At 40.3% G+C, this 18,000-nt stretch overlaps 2 protein-coding genes across 2 annotated transcripts; one reads left to right on the forward strand and one right to left on the reverse strand.

The window, feature by feature from the left end:
* The first annotated feature begins 743 nt into the window (after positions 1 to 743).
* On the forward strand, positions 744 to 11,405 carry rsph9 (radial spoke head component 9). Its single transcript, XM_033649161.2, has 5 exons — positions 744 to 1,414; positions 1,496 to 1,655; positions 2,582 to 2,711; positions 2,948 to 3,094; positions 11,105 to 11,405. The coding sequence occupies exons 1-5, from the start codon at positions 1,188 to 1,190 to the stop codon at positions 11,263 to 11,265; spliced, it is 825 nt and encodes a 274-aa protein (XP_033505052.1). The 5' UTR covers positions 744 to 1,187; the 3' UTR covers positions 11,266 to 11,405.
* Positions 11,406 to 11,485: 80 nt separating this feature from the next.
* mrps18a (mitochondrial ribosomal protein S18A) lies at positions 11,486 to 16,496 on the reverse strand. The gene is made up of 6 exons (XM_033648231.1): positions 16,306 to 16,496; positions 15,472 to 15,503; positions 14,343 to 14,447; positions 14,127 to 14,250; positions 12,088 to 12,160; positions 11,486 to 11,988 (listed from the first exon to the last, which is right to left on the reverse strand). Exons 1-6 carry the CDS (start codon positions 16,451 to 16,453, stop codon positions 11,844 to 11,846), a joined length of 627 nt encoding a protein of 208 aa, XP_033504122.1. The 5' UTR covers positions 16,454 to 16,496; the 3' UTR covers positions 11,486 to 11,843.
* Positions 16,497 to 18,000: the final 1,504 nt, after the last annotated feature.

An 18,000-nucleotide genomic window follows, 5' to 3' on the forward strand; every position in this document is an offset into this window, starting at 1 on the left:
TCTGGTCCCGTTGCTCAGTGTTTACTTATTCAAGTAACACTTGTGGTCCCGGAGAGTGAGTGACCTGACATGGTGTGTTCATAAATTCAGTCTGAAGCTCTACACTAAAATGAGAGCCCTGTTGGTCGCAGAAATGGAGCGTTATATTTCTACATGAATTACGAGCAGTTAAATTAATCACACATTCACTCCGCTCGATGCTCTGCTGCTACAAGAATGCGCTGCTATGGATAAATGAATGGCACATTCCGACAGCGTTACGAATTTCCGAATGGTCCACTTTGTGCCGGAGTGCGTTTTGGCACTTGGAATGAGTATCCCTGAGTGCACCACTCACATCATCTCCCTCCATCGTCTAAAACAAGCCAACAGAACTTGCTAGGTAGCGCTGGATGTCTGTGGAGAACTGTTTTACCTCCAGCTAAGCTAAAAGGGTCTATTCTTATCTCCATACCCTCTATTAATTCTCTATGTAATTTCCTACAGTTTATAAGATACAATAACCATCCCAACTTTTCAAATCTTCAGAATTACACACATTGGTGCTTGTGTCTTCTGTTCTTAAATACATTTATAACATAGTTTTCACACTGTATAAAGGCAGAGGGGTCCCATGCTGCCTTCTGCAGGGGCCATGGCCCCCTGTGTCCCCCTGTAAATTACACCCCTGTGTGAAATGAGTACGTTTGTCTCTAAGCAGTGGTTTAGGGTTTACTCCTCACCAGTAGTGTGTGGGATGAGACAGAAAGCTGCCGGTTCTTCTCCCAGGGCGACAAATTAAACTAAATACAGTCAATATTTATGGACGCTGCCTGCTCTCCTGCTGACTTGCACGCACTCACTTGAAAAGACGGGGGGGATGACGTCAGCCCAGACTCGCGCGTGCTCCGGTTTGTCTAAAACACTACAAGCAAACATATAAACAAAATGTGACCTTAGCAGTTTACTTTCCATTTTAACTGTGACTTACTAAAAGACAAGTTATGTGAAAAACAAACAAGTGAAAAGAAAGAGAAGAAAACGGGCGCGTTGCTATGACAACCAGCTCAACAAGCCTTGTTGTCATTAGCAACCACACCAGCGTTCGGACCTGAAGGCTCCGGTTAGCTGTTAGCTAGCAAGCAGGTAGTTTAAACCGCCAGATAACGGTAAGGTAACTAGTTTTAAAGTAATTTATTACTCTAACAATGGACTCAGACTCGTTATATTACTCTCTGGAGCTCGTTGGCGGCAGCGGAAACACTTTAAACGTCGAGCAGAGAACCGCGCTGCAGACTTCCTTAGTGCTCCTGAAGAAAAACTACAAGTTCCATCGAGTCTTGTTCTGGGGCAAAATACTGGGGTTAAAGGAGGATTATTTTATCGCTCAGGGGAGAGGAGAGGATGAAATGCAGGATAGAAAGAACCTCTACAGGTGAGAGAGCCTCAACTGTGGTGATGTCTCACTGTATGTCTCTTAACAGTGTGAAACACCTGTGTGTCTGTTTCTGTCCAGCTTCAACTGCATGGACTGGTTCCTGCTCCCTCCTGCCACAGACTCTATGATGGAGGAGGTGTCCAAGGCTGCAAAGTGTCGCTTCACAGGAGACCCCTCACATGTGTATGAGCATCGTGACATCCTCAGGCAAGGAGAGAAAGATGAAGAGGAGGTGGTGGTGAGTATGATCAATACCACTTGTGTGCACCTCAGTGTTTTTTGGGAGTATGTGTACTTTACTTGATTTTTTATATTTCTGTCAACTTTCACTTTTACTGCGCTACATTTCCTAAATAAAATGTATACTTTTACTCCAACACATTTCCCCAAGCATCTTAGTTACTTACTGCAAAATAGGGAAGGAAGGAGGGAGGAAGGTAAATCAAATGAAGGAATTAGAGGGAGGCAAAAACTGGATTTTGTTCTTTTAAATCCTTGAAGTTGTGAAGAAGACCTCATTTTTCTTTAAGTGTAATATACGCTTCAAGTGTGATAAACGCTCCCTTAGTAGATTTGCACAAAACACTCTTAAGTCTTATTTTTAAGGTTTCCTTAAAATGTTCATGCAAGTGTTTTTCTCCTTGTCCTGGTCTTATACCTAAGGAATCCCTAGACCAGGGGTTTCAAACTCATTTTAGTCGATGGACCACTTACAGTCCAATTTGATTGCAGGTGGGCTGGACCAGTAAAACCATTGCATAATATCCTAAAAACACCTCCAAAATTTTCCTTTTTTTGTTTAAAAAAGTACATTTTCTGGCGGAGGACCCCCAAATCCCATATGTGCACTACAATGTTAAAAGAAATCCTAAGCCCTTGTAGCACTGTAGGTTTGTGCAGTAGTTTTATTGAAGCTAAAGCAAGGATGGATGTGGGACCAAAATCAGACATACTAAAGAAGATGTAACTGAAGAAGAGATGACAGACACGCTCACCATGAAATTCAGGCCAGCTGCAACAAACCAGTGTTTTTGTTCATGAAGAATTAGTGTGAACAAATTTAATCTCAAAGCTGCATCAATGATTTATTTTCTCTGGCAGATATCAGCACTATTGGTACAGCCGTGGAATTCCAGCTTAGTAATGGACTGTTCTTGGTTTCAGACCAAAGTCAATGAGGAGAGCAGACTAGCAGTAACAGTTCATCACATCGATGACGAAGTGTCTGTGATACCACGCGGCGCCTTCATCAGGAGTCCTCACGGCCTCGTCCAGATCAACCGCAGCTTCGGTGGTAAATATATATATATCACTCTGCCACATGGTGTCTTGTGGGGTGTGAACATTTGCTGCTGCGTGTGAATGACCCCGAGGTGTTTCATAAAACGTGCTATTTATTTTAATTGGACAGATATGATAAACAGCACTTTAGGAAACATTTCATAACACTTCTCCAAATTCCGCTGAAAAGTTGCATCATCACTGCTGTGAATCAGTTTGAGTTATGTGCCAGTGTGCACTGCTCCTCAGGTCTGTCTCACTCAGAAGCAGGGAAGCTTGACAACTTCCTTCACTTCAGCCAAGCAAAGAATCCAAAGAAGAAATCCATCCTGGAAATGGGTGATTTGAACCCAGCCGTCGACTTCCTGGATGTACTGAGTGATGATATTCCTAAAGGTGAGACCACAGAGTTCAATCTTTCCCACACTATAACATGTCACCAGTTGATTCATCACATACAGGCGTATCCTACAAGGTTTGTTCCAGTTATTGAAATGTATTAACACAGCTTTAGCTTGCCCCTTTTTTATTTTATGATCACTGAGATTTAAAAGGTATTGTGAAGAAAACTACAGTATTTCAAACAAGAGCAAAAAAAGATCATCCTATGATCTGGAACCAAAAACACACAGCTGTTATAGCGTTGTAAAAAAAACTGATAAGACTGGTAAACTTCATTGTTTTTTTTTGTTTTTTTTTAAAAATACACACTCATTCTGAATTTTATATCTGCAACATATTCCAAAAAGGCTGGGAGGGCCATATTTACCTCTGTGTTACATCACCTTTTCCTTTTCAGTAAGTGTTCAGGAACTGAGGACACTCACTGTTGAAGTTTTGAAAATGAAATTCTTCCATTTCTTGCTCGATAAGGACCGTTTTAGGGCCAACTTCGCAATGATGCCAATTTGTTATCTGGAGGCAAAACCTGCCTCTCCACCACAGGGCTGTAGGCAACATAGGAGTCTTAAAATGTCATCTTGTTGTGTTATTGGGAGCCAGAATAGAAGGAGTCATGGGTCAAAACCTAAATTTTACTTTTTCACTGCCCGTCAACACAAACAAAGACAACTATGGTTAAATGTGATAAGATGAAAGGACTGGACGGAGGCAATCATCAAAAATGCTCACATGTGCAGCACACACTTCATATCAGGTTAGGGGAAAAGTATTTCCTGTTGTAGGGATGAATAACGTTATGTGTATTAAAGGGCCAGTGTGTAAAATGGGTTGAAAACAGTGACATCAGTGGTCAAATTCTAGATTGCAGGGCTCACTCGCTCACCCCTCCCGTCGGGTAAATGACGGTGGCCTCATAGGGACAAAAAGCCTTGTGCAGACACAAGTTTTTCAGGAGTAGGTCTATCTAGCGACGAGGTGAATATTTATTTAGAAATCTAAAAAGGAGTGAAGTTGCGTCTTCTTTTCCTCGCAGATGACGGTTCGGGTTCATTCTCTCCTGTTGCGTGGTAAGTGTGGTCCATTCGCAAACTTTATAACTAAAAAAACTTTTCACTACTTTCTACCAACGAACTACTAACACTCTCTGCTGTTTCTTCCTCCTTCTTCCTTCCTTCTGCTGTCTTCGTTGGTTTGTTTATACACGCGAAACGCGTTCTCTGGCTGGCTGGATTGTCCGCTCGGGCTGCCTTACATACATGGCGGCGCAAGATGGCGACCTCTCTAAAGCAAGGCCCTTGCTATACATACATATATATATATATATATATATATGTATATATATATATATATATATATATATATATATATATATATATATAATATATATAATAATAATTAATTATAAGGCTATGAAAACCAAACAAATTTTATTTTATAGTGATTATACATTTGTATAAATATATTAATGGGTAGAATATTCAGATTCAGATTTGACAATAAACCATGCCAAATATTACACACTGGCCCTTTAAGGGTTATCATGTCCACCTCATCAGAAACTGGGGTGTGGTGCTGGATAACCCAACAGTACATCCCGACAGCACTCTGAATTCGGTCCAGTTTGTCCCAGAGTGCACTCTGGCACTCAGAATGAGTATTACTAAACGCACTGCTTGCATCATCTTATTCCATTGTCTAAAACAAGCCAACAGATTTCTCTCTCTGTAATGTCCGTAGAGAATTATTTTGCCTCCAGCTGAGTCCCGCCCACCAAAAAAATGTTTGTTATTTACTTAAAATAGTAAAAGAGTCTGTACAACTTCAGTTGCTCAACACTCCAGGGTCTCTGTTATATTTTGAGTTTCTTAATGCCCCACACATTTTCATTGGGAGACAGGTGTGGACTTCAGGCAGGTCAGGCTAGTACCTGCACTCTTTTACTACAAAGCCACACTGTTGTAACACTTGCAGAATGTGGTTTGGCATTGTCTGGCTGGAATAGGCAGGGACAACTCATTGTGTCAGTTTATCTCAGTTTATCTGGCTTGGGGCCAGAGAAGTCAGCAGCGTTTCTGAATGCTGTCATTATATGGTTTTTACTTTTTTCCGTAAGAGTCTTAACTTGCATTTGTAGATAGTAAATGGTAAATGGACTGCACTTGTACATCATCCTTGCTTGTGAACAACTGAGCCTGCCGAGGATGCCCCTCTCATACCCAGTCATGATACTAACACCTGTTACCAACTAACCTGTTTACCTGTGTTCCAAACAGGTGTTTTCTGAGCATTTCACAGCTTTCACAGTCTTTTCTTGCTCCTGTCCCAACTTTTTTGGAACATGTTGCAGGCATCAAATTTAGAGTCTGTGTATATTATGTTCAAAAAGCAATGAAATTAGTCAGTTTGAACATTAAATATCTTCTCTTTGTACTGTATTTAATCAGTGCAGCTCGAAAAAGATTGGCAAATCATTGCACTTTATTTTTATTTATGTTTTACACAGCATCCCAGCTGTTTTGGAATTGGGGCTGTAATCTTGTTTATCGTTAATCGCACTAATGATGCAATTAGCATACTAAGTTCATTGTTAGTTTGGAACATCTCTACTAAGAATTTTAAGTAAACTTAGATGAAGTCTTGTTCAGTGTGCTTTTTCCCCTGGGAATCCAGTGGTAAATCATTAGGTTTTTCTTTTTTAGTGTGCTCCAATTCGTATGCAACATTACAGCTAAATGAAGTGTAATTTCAACACGAGCCATTATGGTGATTCAACTGACGTGTTTCTTCCAAGTGAAAACAAATGAATCATTCTAACTGTAAAATGGTTGGTTAATCAAGGCTATCTGATAAAATAAATTCATTAATCTAAAACATCAAGAAACCTGCCATGATGGAAAAAGTTTTCTGGGAATATGTTGGAAGAAGGTTTGCATATAGTGGTACAGTAATCAGATGTCCAGTGCCCACCTACTGAGACTCAGGCCACAAGTTCTTCATCGGAAAATTACACGTCATTCTACTATCAACATAAAAACCAGGACTGAAACCAGAAAACGGAAATAGGACCACCTAAAGGCAAACTGATGTTAAATAAGTAATGGGATTGTGAACATCTGTAAGAAATCAAACACCACTAAACAAAAAGCAACACTTTTGTTTTTGCTCCCATTTTTCACATTATAAGGCCAAAGGACTTCATTAAAATCCATGTTAGTGAGCACTTCTTTGTTAAGATAATCCATCCACCTGACAGGTGTGGCTAATCAAGATGCTGATTAAACAACGTCGTGACTACACAGTTGTGCCTTGGGATGGTCACAATTAAAAAAGCCACTCTAAAATGTGCAGTTTGAACTCAAAACGTAAACATTATTACGATTTCACATCACTAGTGCTACAGAAATGCAGCTATGGTCACAGATACCCTTAAGAATCAGTATCTGATGTGACCACCATTTGCAAATCAAGACACTCATATTTTGATTTTTAAAGAGGTACAAAAAATTAAGCAGTAATTAAGCAGTTTATTTTTACGGGAAAAAAACAAACAAAATGACGTTAGCTTTAGCGCTGCATCTCAAAGCACTGTCCACTAAAAGGTGGTGACATTTTAATGTTTTGTGTTGTAAATATCTTCCCTTTAATTTTATTTTCTGTTGGCCTTGCTGACAGACTGCCGGCTCGACACGTTAACATGCTGAAACATAGCGCCCACTGCACACCCCCCAGTCTCCAGTGGTTAGCTAACGTTAGCCTTGTCCGCATCAAACTGCGAACTGTCCGGGTCAGGTTGGAGTTAGCTTGCAGCGCCACTCATTTGGTGAGTACTTGTAGTGCCGTCCTGGAATGGCACTGCTGCAGCACATGGTGGCCACCCTCTAATCTCCCCTGCAGGTAGCTACGGAGAGTAAGCGGGTTCATTTAGGGTGGCAAAACCTCTTTAGAACTGTTAAATATGTTAGCACCACTGGCCGTGCTGACACCGCTAACAGTATCAAGAGAGCTAATAGTAGTTCCAGTAGTTAGTTAGGGCCCAGTGTTTCCACAGCAATGCTGTTGGGTCAGGACGGTGTTACAAGCAGTACGACACATCTCCTGTGGGCTGTGTGAAGTTGCTGGATATTGGCAGGAACTGGAGCACCGTGCTGTACACACTGATCCAGAGCATCCCAAACATGCTCCACGGGTGACATGTCTGGTGAATATGAAGGCCATAGAAGAGCTGGAATGTTTTTAGCTTCTGGGAATTGTGCACAGCTCCTTGCAACATGGGGCCGTGCATTATCTTGCTGCAACATGAGGTCATGGCGGCAGCTGAATGGCGTGACAATGTGTCTGAGGATCTCGTCACGGTATCTCTGTGCATTCAAACTGCCATCAATAAAATGCACCTGTTTTTGTTGTCCGTAGCTAATGCCAGCCCATACCATAATCCCACTGCCACCATGAGGCTGTCTGAATCAGCATTCCGTTCACCCTTAGGCGCCATCTGCCTAGTACAGTGTAAACTGGGATTCATCTGTAAAGAGAACTCTTCTCCAAAGTACCAGATGCCTTCTAACTTGAGCAGTTGCTCACTGAAGTCGGGCACGAGTCGACAAACTGCTGACAGGTCAAGACCCTGGTGAGGACGACCTGCATGCAGATGAGCTCCCCTGAGACGGTTTCCAACAGTTTGTACAGAAGTTCTTCGGTTTTGCGAGCCTATTGCATCAGCTGTTTGGGTGGCTGGTCTCAGACAATCTCCCAGGTGAAGATGCAGGATGTGGAGGTCCTAAGGTTGTGAGGGCGTTTGGATGTACTGCCAAATTCTCAGAAACGATACTGGAGACGGCTCGTGAAATGAACAGCTCTGGTGGACATTCTTACAATCAGCATGCCAACGGCACGCTCGCACAAAACTCGCGACATCTGTGTCATTGTGTTGTGATCAAACTGCATATATTAGAGTGGCCTTTTATTGTGACCATCCCAAGGCACACCTGGGTAGTAATAATGCCGTTTAATCACTACCCGTCAGGTGGACGGATTATCTTAGAGAAGTGCTAACACGGATTTTAAGAAATATGCGACCAAAATTTGAGAGAATGAAAAAAGTTGTAGATCTCGTTTGAAAAATGGGAGCAAAAACCAAAGTGTTGCGGTTAAATTTTCAACATTCAAAGACGATGAAGTTGTTAATTCTTTCTTGAGGAGGGTACTAGACCTTTATCACAGCAGACATTTTGACCTGTCATAGTTGGAAAAGCTCAGGTGTTACTAATGACACCAACGATGGTTCTTTTCTCTGCAAGAGTCCCAGTGAGTGTGACAGTGAGCATGCATGAGATCCTGAAATCAAAACAGCTAAATGGAATTCAGCCGTCATTCATTTAATTTTTTACCAGTTTTTTCCTACTGTGACATGTCAAAATGTCTTCTGTGGAAAAAGGCCTATTCCCCTGTATTCTGTACGGTCTTTCTTTTTTTGGGGGGGGTGGGTCAAATATATCATGTGTAGTAATGCAGTTGAAAGCTTATTATGATGATGAGTCTCTCAGGTTTGCGTATTCAAATCCTGGTGGGAAGCTCAGACATCTGGGCTGCTGAACGGCACTACACATGCTGGAAAAATCAAACCCAAGTGGCAAACAATAGCAAACATGGATACTGTGAAAATAATATGAATAGTTTGGAGGTTTCAGCTGGATGAACTCGAGGTCACAGTCAATGTAGGTGAAGTAGACGCATGTGTGTGAAAGAAAAGAAATGTTTAGCGCCTGTGAACTAACACACAACAGATGTCCGATTTAAGAGGGCTTCCACATGTGTATATGTTTGTGTGTGTTCCTCGAGTTGATACGGATGTCAGCGGTGTCATCACCTCAGCCGACATTACCCAGCTGTCTCAGCGCCACACTCGCTGCAGCCGGCTCAGCAGCAGATTGCACGCTGAAAAGGAGGAATGAGTTAACAATTTTCAAACCGGGGCTGTGTGGAAAATGCGGTATGATGTATCTCCTCTAAAAGACAGGTGCTTTCCTCTGAGACCCTGAGTTGGGCTTCCCCTCTTTTCCACAACACTCCTGCAAACTGTTTCCAACTCCTGATTTATGGCTGCAGGTTTCTCCTCCCGCAGTCATACAGTTAGGCACCAAACATGTTTCTACTTCTTGTTGATTCATGCTTTGCCAGATCACTTCAAAGACAAAAAAGTGGTTTAACAATCGTCTAATTTGTCTGAATCATCTTCCTTTGTGTAATAGCATCAATCAGAGGGCTTTTTATGTTTACATACTGGCAGATCCAGTTCTTGCTCCTTGGTTCCCAGGATCTCGGGTTCATGGTCATACCCTAAATTATTGGGAAACAGGTTAGACTGAAGATATCAAAGGCACAAGGGCTTGATTTATAGAAGCATCCCTTGGCTGCCTCAAACATGTGTAGACTATAATTTTCTTGGACTCCAAAGATTATCTCTGTTTCAATTCCGGTTAATGATGTGGCAACTTGGTTGGGATTTTTTCCTAACTGGAATTTGACCTAAATGGGATATAATACAATAACTGTTTTTAGTGTATAATCACCTGAAAACAATCTGCTGAGATCACCATGTTGCACTGCCAGGTTCTACAGTAGCCCCAAACAGACAAACTTAAAACGTCTGCCACCATAGTTAGAAGCCCCTCTGCGATAAGAGCATTGGAAAACATTGATTTTTTTTTAACATAAAACTGCTGTATTCAGTGTTTTTACCGGTTTTAATCACCTGGTTTGTTTGGTTTGGAGCGGAGGAGAACTCTGCGGATATTGAACATCTGGATCTTAAGTTATCAGGGAAAAAAGGTGAGCGATCATTAGCAGGTTCTAGGCTAGCGGCCCGTCTCTGACGTGCCAAACGTTGTTGGAAAAACACTGCCATGTGACACAAAACTGCTTTATTAAGTGTTTTTACTGGTTTAAATCACTGGGCCTGTTTGTTTTGGAGAAGAATTGACCTCTGCGGATAATTTGGCTTCCAGTAAAAACTTCCAGGACATCTGCGTCAGGAATAAGCTGAACACACAATAAGTTATCAGAGGAAATAGATGAGCACATATTAGCAGGTGCTGGGGTGGCGGCCTTTCTGTGACATGCTGAGAACGTATTTTAACGTGAAACTGCTTTATTTAGTGTTTTTACAGGTTTAAATCTCCTGTTCTATTTGTTTAGGAGAAGAAGAGACCTCTGGAGATAATTTGGCTTCTGTTAAAAACCTCCTGCACAAACAACACTTAAGGAATCCCAACTGAGAGAAGTTTCAGCTGGTTTCAATCTGCAGTCCTCACCGATAGATGCCACTAAACCCCCCTGAATCTTACACACTGTTCCTTAAAAGCTCAGTTCAGACCAAAGATTCGAGAAGAGAGGAGTTGCAACAGGCAGCTACTTGCAATGTGCTGTTCTAAAAACTTGCCGGTTCACACCAATGCAACTAGATGAAACGGTGTATCATCTCTGTGCAACAACTCTCTGTACTTTTGTTCTGATTTCCAGCTTTTCAGGTTTATTTTGTGGCTGAATATAATTTGTAGCTTCTTAAAATATGAATGATGATAGTGATAGTGAGATACTGGCTACAGCTGCATTTGTAGTGGTGATGAAACAGCGAAAAACACAAGTGCAGCCTTTGTATTCCTGTTTTTCCCTCTGAATTTTATTGTTTATTGTCATCTGTTTTACCACCCTCAGTGATTTACATGGTTAACCACAGCTGCCATCACAGAGCCTGTCAGCCTGTTGTGCATTTTAAGTGTGGTTTCAACTTTTCAAACATTTCGACTCAATGAACATCTAAGTAGCATCTAAACGTGGTCTCGGTTAAACATTTGTGGCATGAAGTAGGTGTGCAGGAGTCACTTCTTCCCTTGACGTAGGCTGTTCTTTGATAGTCTTGCACCCACGTGATGTGCGTGTCATTATCTCCTCCAGCTTCCTGCAGTTAACATGCATAGTTTACAGCAACCCTTCTTTGTTTGTGTGTAGGATCCTGGAGCCTTCAGTTTGAATATGCCAGCAAAGTGTGCGTGCTTCGCAGCCTGTTGTGGCTTGGCCTGACCTTCTACCACGTGCCAATGACGCCACAGCACGGTTACATCTACATCGGTGATGGGACCAAGAATTTGGACCTTCCCTTCATGATATAAAAGGACATCTTACACTTATTTCAAGCTATGAAATTCTCATATCTATGTTCACATCAACCCTTAAAATGTACTCTGTGTAACATATTGCAGGATTTTTGTTTATGTTGTCTTATAACAAATAAACTAAAGAGGTACAGTTATGTAGTTTGTGTCTACAAGCTTTTTGATCTGATGTATAAAAGCTAGTCCTATACAGTAAACACACGCTGAGACACAGAAGTAAACACACACATTTTATTTGCACATCTGTGTTGCCTTGAGTTTACACAGTCAATATACCACCTACTTTGAAAACTGTGACACTGACCCAGTTGTTACTCACAGTCGCTTGTCAGCGAGTTCACTTCAAGGGCTTTTTGAAAACCAGCGGACAGGATAGATGGTTCTGGGTGGAGCCGAGCATTAAAAGATTGAGCTCAGCTTCATAAACAAGAGGGAAGAATAAATACAGATGGATGAAGCTTTTAGGCCTTTTTCCCAGAGCGGGATGACAACCCAGCTGAAAGTGCGTCCTCAGATAGAAAGGTTCCGCCCACTCTTGTCCAGCTGCTGCACTGATACATCAGACTTCCTGTCCTTCAGTGTTTCACGTTTAAGGGTTTGACACCGTAACGCACATTGCTCTGGAGTATTGGGTGACCAACAGCCATGCGCTTCTTACACCACTTTAGTCCCTTTTTGTAGATGGGTTTCACGGAGTTAACGGACCAACGAGTCAAGTATCTGTACAACAGAAAATGGTTGGTAGATCAATTGCACTGGCTCTGGTGTTAACGATAGATGATGATGAAAAACTTATTTAAGAAGACGCGTATGTATTACCTGTTAAGTTTTTGTTTGGGCTTCTTTGGGACGTGGCCCTCTGGAAGTTTGGGTCTGTGGTCGGGGAGCAGACCTGAAACACAGAGAAACAAAAGTCACAATTATGTACTTCATTTAAAGGTCCAACAGAAAGTTGTCATATTTGCTGTAACTGTCACTATATCCTGACAGTAATAACACATAACCTATGAAAAAAAAATCATGTTTGTTTACCTCCTCATAGTACCTTTAATGGCATTTGCTAGAATCCACCACACGTGAATGAAAGCAACCAATCAGAGCAGAGGTGTCTCTAACACAGCTTTTAATCCCTGTTCATGAACTGGTCAAATTGTTAAACGAGGCAGTGCTGACCAAATATGAATCAAGATTTTGTTACTGCATTGCCTATTTTTTACCTCAGAAACATATTTTAGTAAACTGTTTAGCTGTAAAATGAGAACATTTGTGACCCAGCTGCCATATTTACAACAGTCAAACGAAAACCAGGCACTGCCCACTGGCCGTACCAAACGTTCTCACTTTACAGCTAAACAGTACACTAAAATGGGTTTCAAAAAAAAAAAAAATCGGAGACAAGAAAACCCTTGGCTCTGACCGGTTGTTTAAGTTTGCGTGGTGAATTCTAGCCAATGCCAAGCGCAACAAGGAGGGACATGATTTTTTTCAGATTATCTGTCTCATGTACTGCTGTGTGGACGTAGTGACAGTTTTAGCTAACAGGACAAAACGTTACTTTCATACAAGTTACCAACTGCAGCTTTAAGTTTCACACTAATCCAAGGAACTAGCACAGTTGAACCACCGCATCAACACTTTTACCAGCCTTATCGTCTGTTTTAGCACAGTTTAAGTGAGAGGGTAACAATGAGCGCGTTTACATGCACACTAATAAACCGATCATTATCTGATTTCTGGAGTTACTTGATTATTCAAGTGGTCATGTAAACAGCATAATCCGATAGGCTTTATCAGATAAACGCCATTATCTGATTATGAGAAATCAGATAAATACATCTAGCTTTTTCCCCAATAGTCAAGATTATTCGGTGCATGTATACCCTTTAATCTGGTTTCTTTCGGGTTTTGCTATTTTATACTCCCACTCCACTACATTTTAGAGGGAAATATTGTACTTTCTACTCCACTACGTTAATCTGACAGTTTTTGTTTCCTTTCAGATAAAGATTTGACAGAAAATAATATATTTTTATATTCTCAGTGTTTAAATTGTCACTTTTATTTTATCTTACTTATATGTTATGCACTTTGTGTGACAAGTTTATATACAATACACTTGTATATTGCACTTTGCAGTACGTTTACTCCAAATCTACCCAAAGTGTGTAAAATTGGCTCCACATTGATAAACTACACATTAGAATACTCTCACATGTATTTGTTAATGATAAAAACAAACAGTACTGTAAGAATATAAGCTGTCAGCATGATGAGTGCTTTATTTTGCAAATATATGACTTGCGTACTTTTCAAGGTTTTTCAAGGATATGAGTACCTACGGTAACAGGAAGTACTTGTACTTGAGGAGAAATCCAACTTAAGGACTGAATCATGTAAACCAGGTTTTTCTGATTATCAGATTATTGAAGTGCACGTAAACGCGTCAAATCGGATCATTACCATTACCTGATTATTCAGTTATCTGATTATTGTGCGCATGTAACCGTGCTCAATGTCTTTAAAATCAACAGTGCTGAAACTATGTCAATTAACCAATTAAAGGACAACTGTTGACAGATTTGATAATTATACAAGCATTTCGGTCAATAATCAAGCAGAAATGCAACACATTTCCTTAGTCTTAAATGTAAGGATCGCAGCCCTGAAAAATCAGTTATACCCAGCATCATGACAGGCGGACAAAATTTAGTTACAGCACTTTGGTCTGCTATTAAAAAAAACAAAAAAAAGTTGATTAATTCACCCTTTTTAAATGCCTGAATCAATATAATTAAAATGCAGAGGTGGAAATTATTAACTATTAAAAACACAAACACGGGGCGTACAGTGACACTGACCTGCTCTGTGAGCCATCTGAACACAGATGGCAATTTTGCGATGCTCCTGTGGACAGAGACCAGTGACTCTATTCGGCAACATCCCTCCATCTGACCTGATGAACTGACTGAGCAACAAGACATCCTGGGAATAAAAGAGAAAGAAAACCAGACACAATAAACAGCTGATGCACTTTCCATAACGTCAAGTCAGCACATGTCGGTGGAGGCATTTACCGTGTAGTTATATTTGTGCTGCAAGTTCCATCTGTAGATGGGACACTTGGCTTCGGGGTTTGGAGGCTCTGGTGCTGCTGGAACGTCCAGTATTTTTCCTTCAACCTGACAGACAGTTAGTGAAATACAAAGTTATGGAAGGTTCCTTGTCAAGTTTATATTTACATGTGCAGTAAGAGAATGCATAATCCCTCTGTCCAACTACCCTAGCTAACTGTAACTGTTGGTCATAGAGCTGTGCCTCCGCATGTCATGCTGCTATGCTCTGTACTGCAATGATGTAATCTTGATGCTTAGATGACACCTTTGAAATGTCAATGATGTGTATAATTGCACATTTTGATAAGTACATTTCTCCAACTAGATAAAAAATACCAACTGCACACATACTCCCCATTTTTATTTTGATGATGGATCACTGGTGATTTTCATGTATTGCACAGTGTTGTTGTTTTTTTTATTGAAACATCCACATTATAACAAGACGGTATATTTTGCTCTATTTACCTTTTAATTTGTTTCTCTAGTCAACAGCCTCATATTGTGCAATACAAGTCAAAGCAATCAGGAATTTGAGAAATACAATAAATATACATATATATTTCTGCTCATCACTAGTTCAGAATTCAGTAAAATGCCACAATTAATAAAGTTTCATGTTTTATTTCATAGTGCTTAGAGGGATGCATGATATTCATTATTTTGCCGATATCCAATATGCCGCTATGTAACGATTTATTTGGCCGATACCGATATATCCACTTTTTCCCCCTCATAATTTTATCGATCGACAAGTCTCTTCTGTGGTACAATTAACATCATATTATGCATACATATCGTGATGGCCCACCAGCAGATGGAATCATGAAATACAATACTTTTCAGTGCATGTAATATTAATTAATTGTGTAAATTAAGAAAAAGCATGTTGGCCGATTTAAACACGATACTGCTGACGTGTTCATATTATCGTGCATCTCTAAGTGCTTAAACATCAGAACACTGTGTACTTAGCCCAGATAAAACTGGTAAAGGGCTTTATATATCTACCAACGAAAAAAAACTCCAAAAGATAGCATACATGTACGTTATAATTATCAGTTTCACATCAGAGTATGGTGTCACTTACCGTTGTTGTTTTACCCTCCTTCGTCACCACCACTGTGAAACAGACATAAAATGATGTTAGGCCTTCATCATAAATGTAATACCTATTTTTCTTTACTGCCTTTTTAATGTTTGTACATTTTGAGCTGATGTGACATCTGATACAATCATTAGCCTGCTTACAATGAGCTTGACAACAAGGGAACAACAGTGTTAACGAACAATAATTTTGACTCAAAGTGTGATTAAGTGAGGCTAACTTTGTGTCATATACATTTGTTTATTATGAAATAAAACCAAAGAGTCTATTCAGCAGTGTATGAATATTTAAAAACATGAACAGCAGATTTAAGGACATTTACAGTCAGGAGCAGGAGGCATCAAATACATTTAGTTACACGACAAGATGTCAAGAGGGAAGACAGCCTCAATGGACATATATCTTCTACTAACAGCTGAATTTAACGTTAGTTTTTCACGATGGTTGCTGCTCTTCCGATAAAGCAAGTCGGTATTTATTTGGAGTTGAACGCATGTCTTTCTGAAGTGAAATAACTCTGCTGACATTCCTTCAATCACTGTTATTGTATTTACGCTAACATGCTAAGCTAACGTTAGCTAACGTCAACATGTTTTCTTTTTCAAAAAACATTATTATTACAAATAACAATAACATATATACTGCCACCATCACATATAACACATCTATTAGAAAAACGTAACAATAAGCAAACTAGATAAAATACGACATTACAGGAGACTTGATGATGAACGTTAGCTAGCTAGCATTGGTGCGCTAAAACGTTAGCTAGCTAACACTGATGCTAACATCTTAGCCGTTAAAGATAATGCTCACCTTGGCGGATCCCTCGGCTCTGAATAGTTAAAGCTGACAGCTGGGGAACATTTATCCTCTGTTGAAGCGTCACCTTGGAGGCTGTGGCACCTAAGTTTAAGCCTGCAAACGAGGTCCACACAGACCTCAACATACAGCGAGCTGCCATGTTTGATTCCTGACCTTCGCCTTCTTCGCTTCCTGTTTGGTAATCTCGCGAGAATGAACACAGCGACACCCCCGGCGAGGAGCTCTTACTACAGTCTATGGTGAATACCAATAGAAGTCTCATTCCAGCAGAAAGTAGGTTACACAACTGCACAAATCAACCTAAATTGCCCTCATGTCTGTTTGTGACATGTGTTTGTGGCTTGATTAAAAAATAAAAATGGCCGCATGGCCGACAGGAAATTCCACTTCAAATAGTGCTCAGATAAATATATTTATAACTAGGCTTTTTGATCCTTTATCAAAAGCTCAGCCTCAAAGGACAACACGTTATGAGCCAAAATCTAGCCTAAGTCTAATTAATCTACAATGAGCCACAAACAAATAGCAGCACAAAATCAAATATAATTAAACACAAGGGGGAAAGCAATGAACACATGGCATGTTGAATAGTATCTATCCTATCTCCACCAAAGGGAGAACTCCCAGGAAAAGGTGAAAGTAACATCAAGATCACAGAGTTTAAAATCCCAGAGAGAGATTAGTGTAAAATTAGACTGTGTTTGTTTGCAAGGACCATAACGTGCCAGTGCAGGGGAAAATAAATCCTAAAACTGCAGCATGTATCAGTGGATCCTGCAGATGCTTTCATCCTTGTGTTGCTTTCTGAAGAGTTCATAACAAAGATAGGGCCGCCGCTCTTAGCTCTATTCATGCCGCGTTCATCAGATGAAAGTATGAGAGGCACCTGGAGGAGCAGTGTAGAAACATGCCAAACTTTTGTTGCAGAAATGAGAGGATACAGGTAGATTCTCCGCGGCCAGATAAAGAGCCTCAGAGAGGAGAGCCTGATGTTTGATAGTGTTATCATGAGAACACTGTGCCATTGTCCAGTCATGTTTGTGTTTGCTGTTTTTCAGGATCTATCTCACGGCCTCATCTGTGTGCATAAAGGAAGCATTAAGAAAGCCAAGGCAGGCTGGAACAATAGATCTGCAGAAGTCCCTGTTTAGTTTAATTACATCTCTGGAACATGTGCAAATTAGAGCTGTATGATAAATCGAAGACGTAGCCTCTTACAATTGCACACATTTATGGATAAGATTAAAACCCTCCTGTTTCCTTTTTGTACCCAAGGGATGTCTCAATTTTCCAAACAATATCATAGAAATATGAAAATGCCACAAATAGTTTTTATTGAGAGAAACTGAGAAAAAGGACATCCTGTTTGTAAACCACAGACCATTCTCATCATTACTCTTTGTATATTTTTTCAAATATATGAGCTCAAAAAAGGAAACTCTAAACAAAATAAAACATACAATCAATCAATAAATGAAAAAACAGGAAGGCAACGAATTCAAAAAATAAAAAACACACAAACACAAGCAAATAAAGGGGACAAAAGCAGTTAAGGAGATGTTGGGGACAGACTGGGATATGGAGAAAAAAACGTCACATTTTCTTTAAGTGACAATGGTTGGGAACTTATATTTAATTATTGCACCCTTAAATAAAATATATATGAAATTTAATAGCCAGGTTCAA

The sequence above is a fragment of the Epinephelus lanceolatus genome, chromosome 13 (assembly GCF_041903045.1).
Source record: "Epinephelus lanceolatus isolate andai-2023 chromosome 13, ASM4190304v1, whole genome shotgun sequence".
NCBI classification, from domain to species: domain Eukaryota; kingdom Metazoa; phylum Chordata; class Actinopteri; order Perciformes; family Serranidae; genus Epinephelus; species Epinephelus lanceolatus.

Bases quoted from the DNA above. Each gene is read 5' to 3' on its own strand.
- rsph9 (XM_033649161.2), top strand. From the start codon at position 1,188: ATGGACTCAGACTCGTTATATTACTCTCTGGAGCTCGTTGGCGGCAGC. The intron at 1,656-2,581 runs GTGAGTATGATC...TCTTGGTTTCAG, and splicing joins AAGATGAAGAGGAGGTGGTG to ACCAAAGTCAATGAGGAGAG. The intron at 3,095-11,104 runs GTGAGACCACAG...GTTTGTGTGTAG, and splicing joins GAGTGATGATATTCCTAAAG to GATCCTGGAGCCTTCAGTTT.
- mrps18a (XM_033648231.1), bottom strand. From the start codon at position 16,453: ATGGCAGCTCGCTGTATGTTGAGGTCTGTGTGGACCTCGTTTGCAGGC. The intron at 12,161-14,126 runs GTCAGTGTCACT...TCTGTGTTTCAG, and splicing joins TCAGATGGCTCACAGAGCAG to GTCTGCTCCCCGACCACAGA. The intron at 11,989-12,087 runs GTAATACATACG...TCTGTTGTACAG, and splicing joins CCCAAACAAAAACTTAACAG to ATACTTGACTCGTTGGTCCG.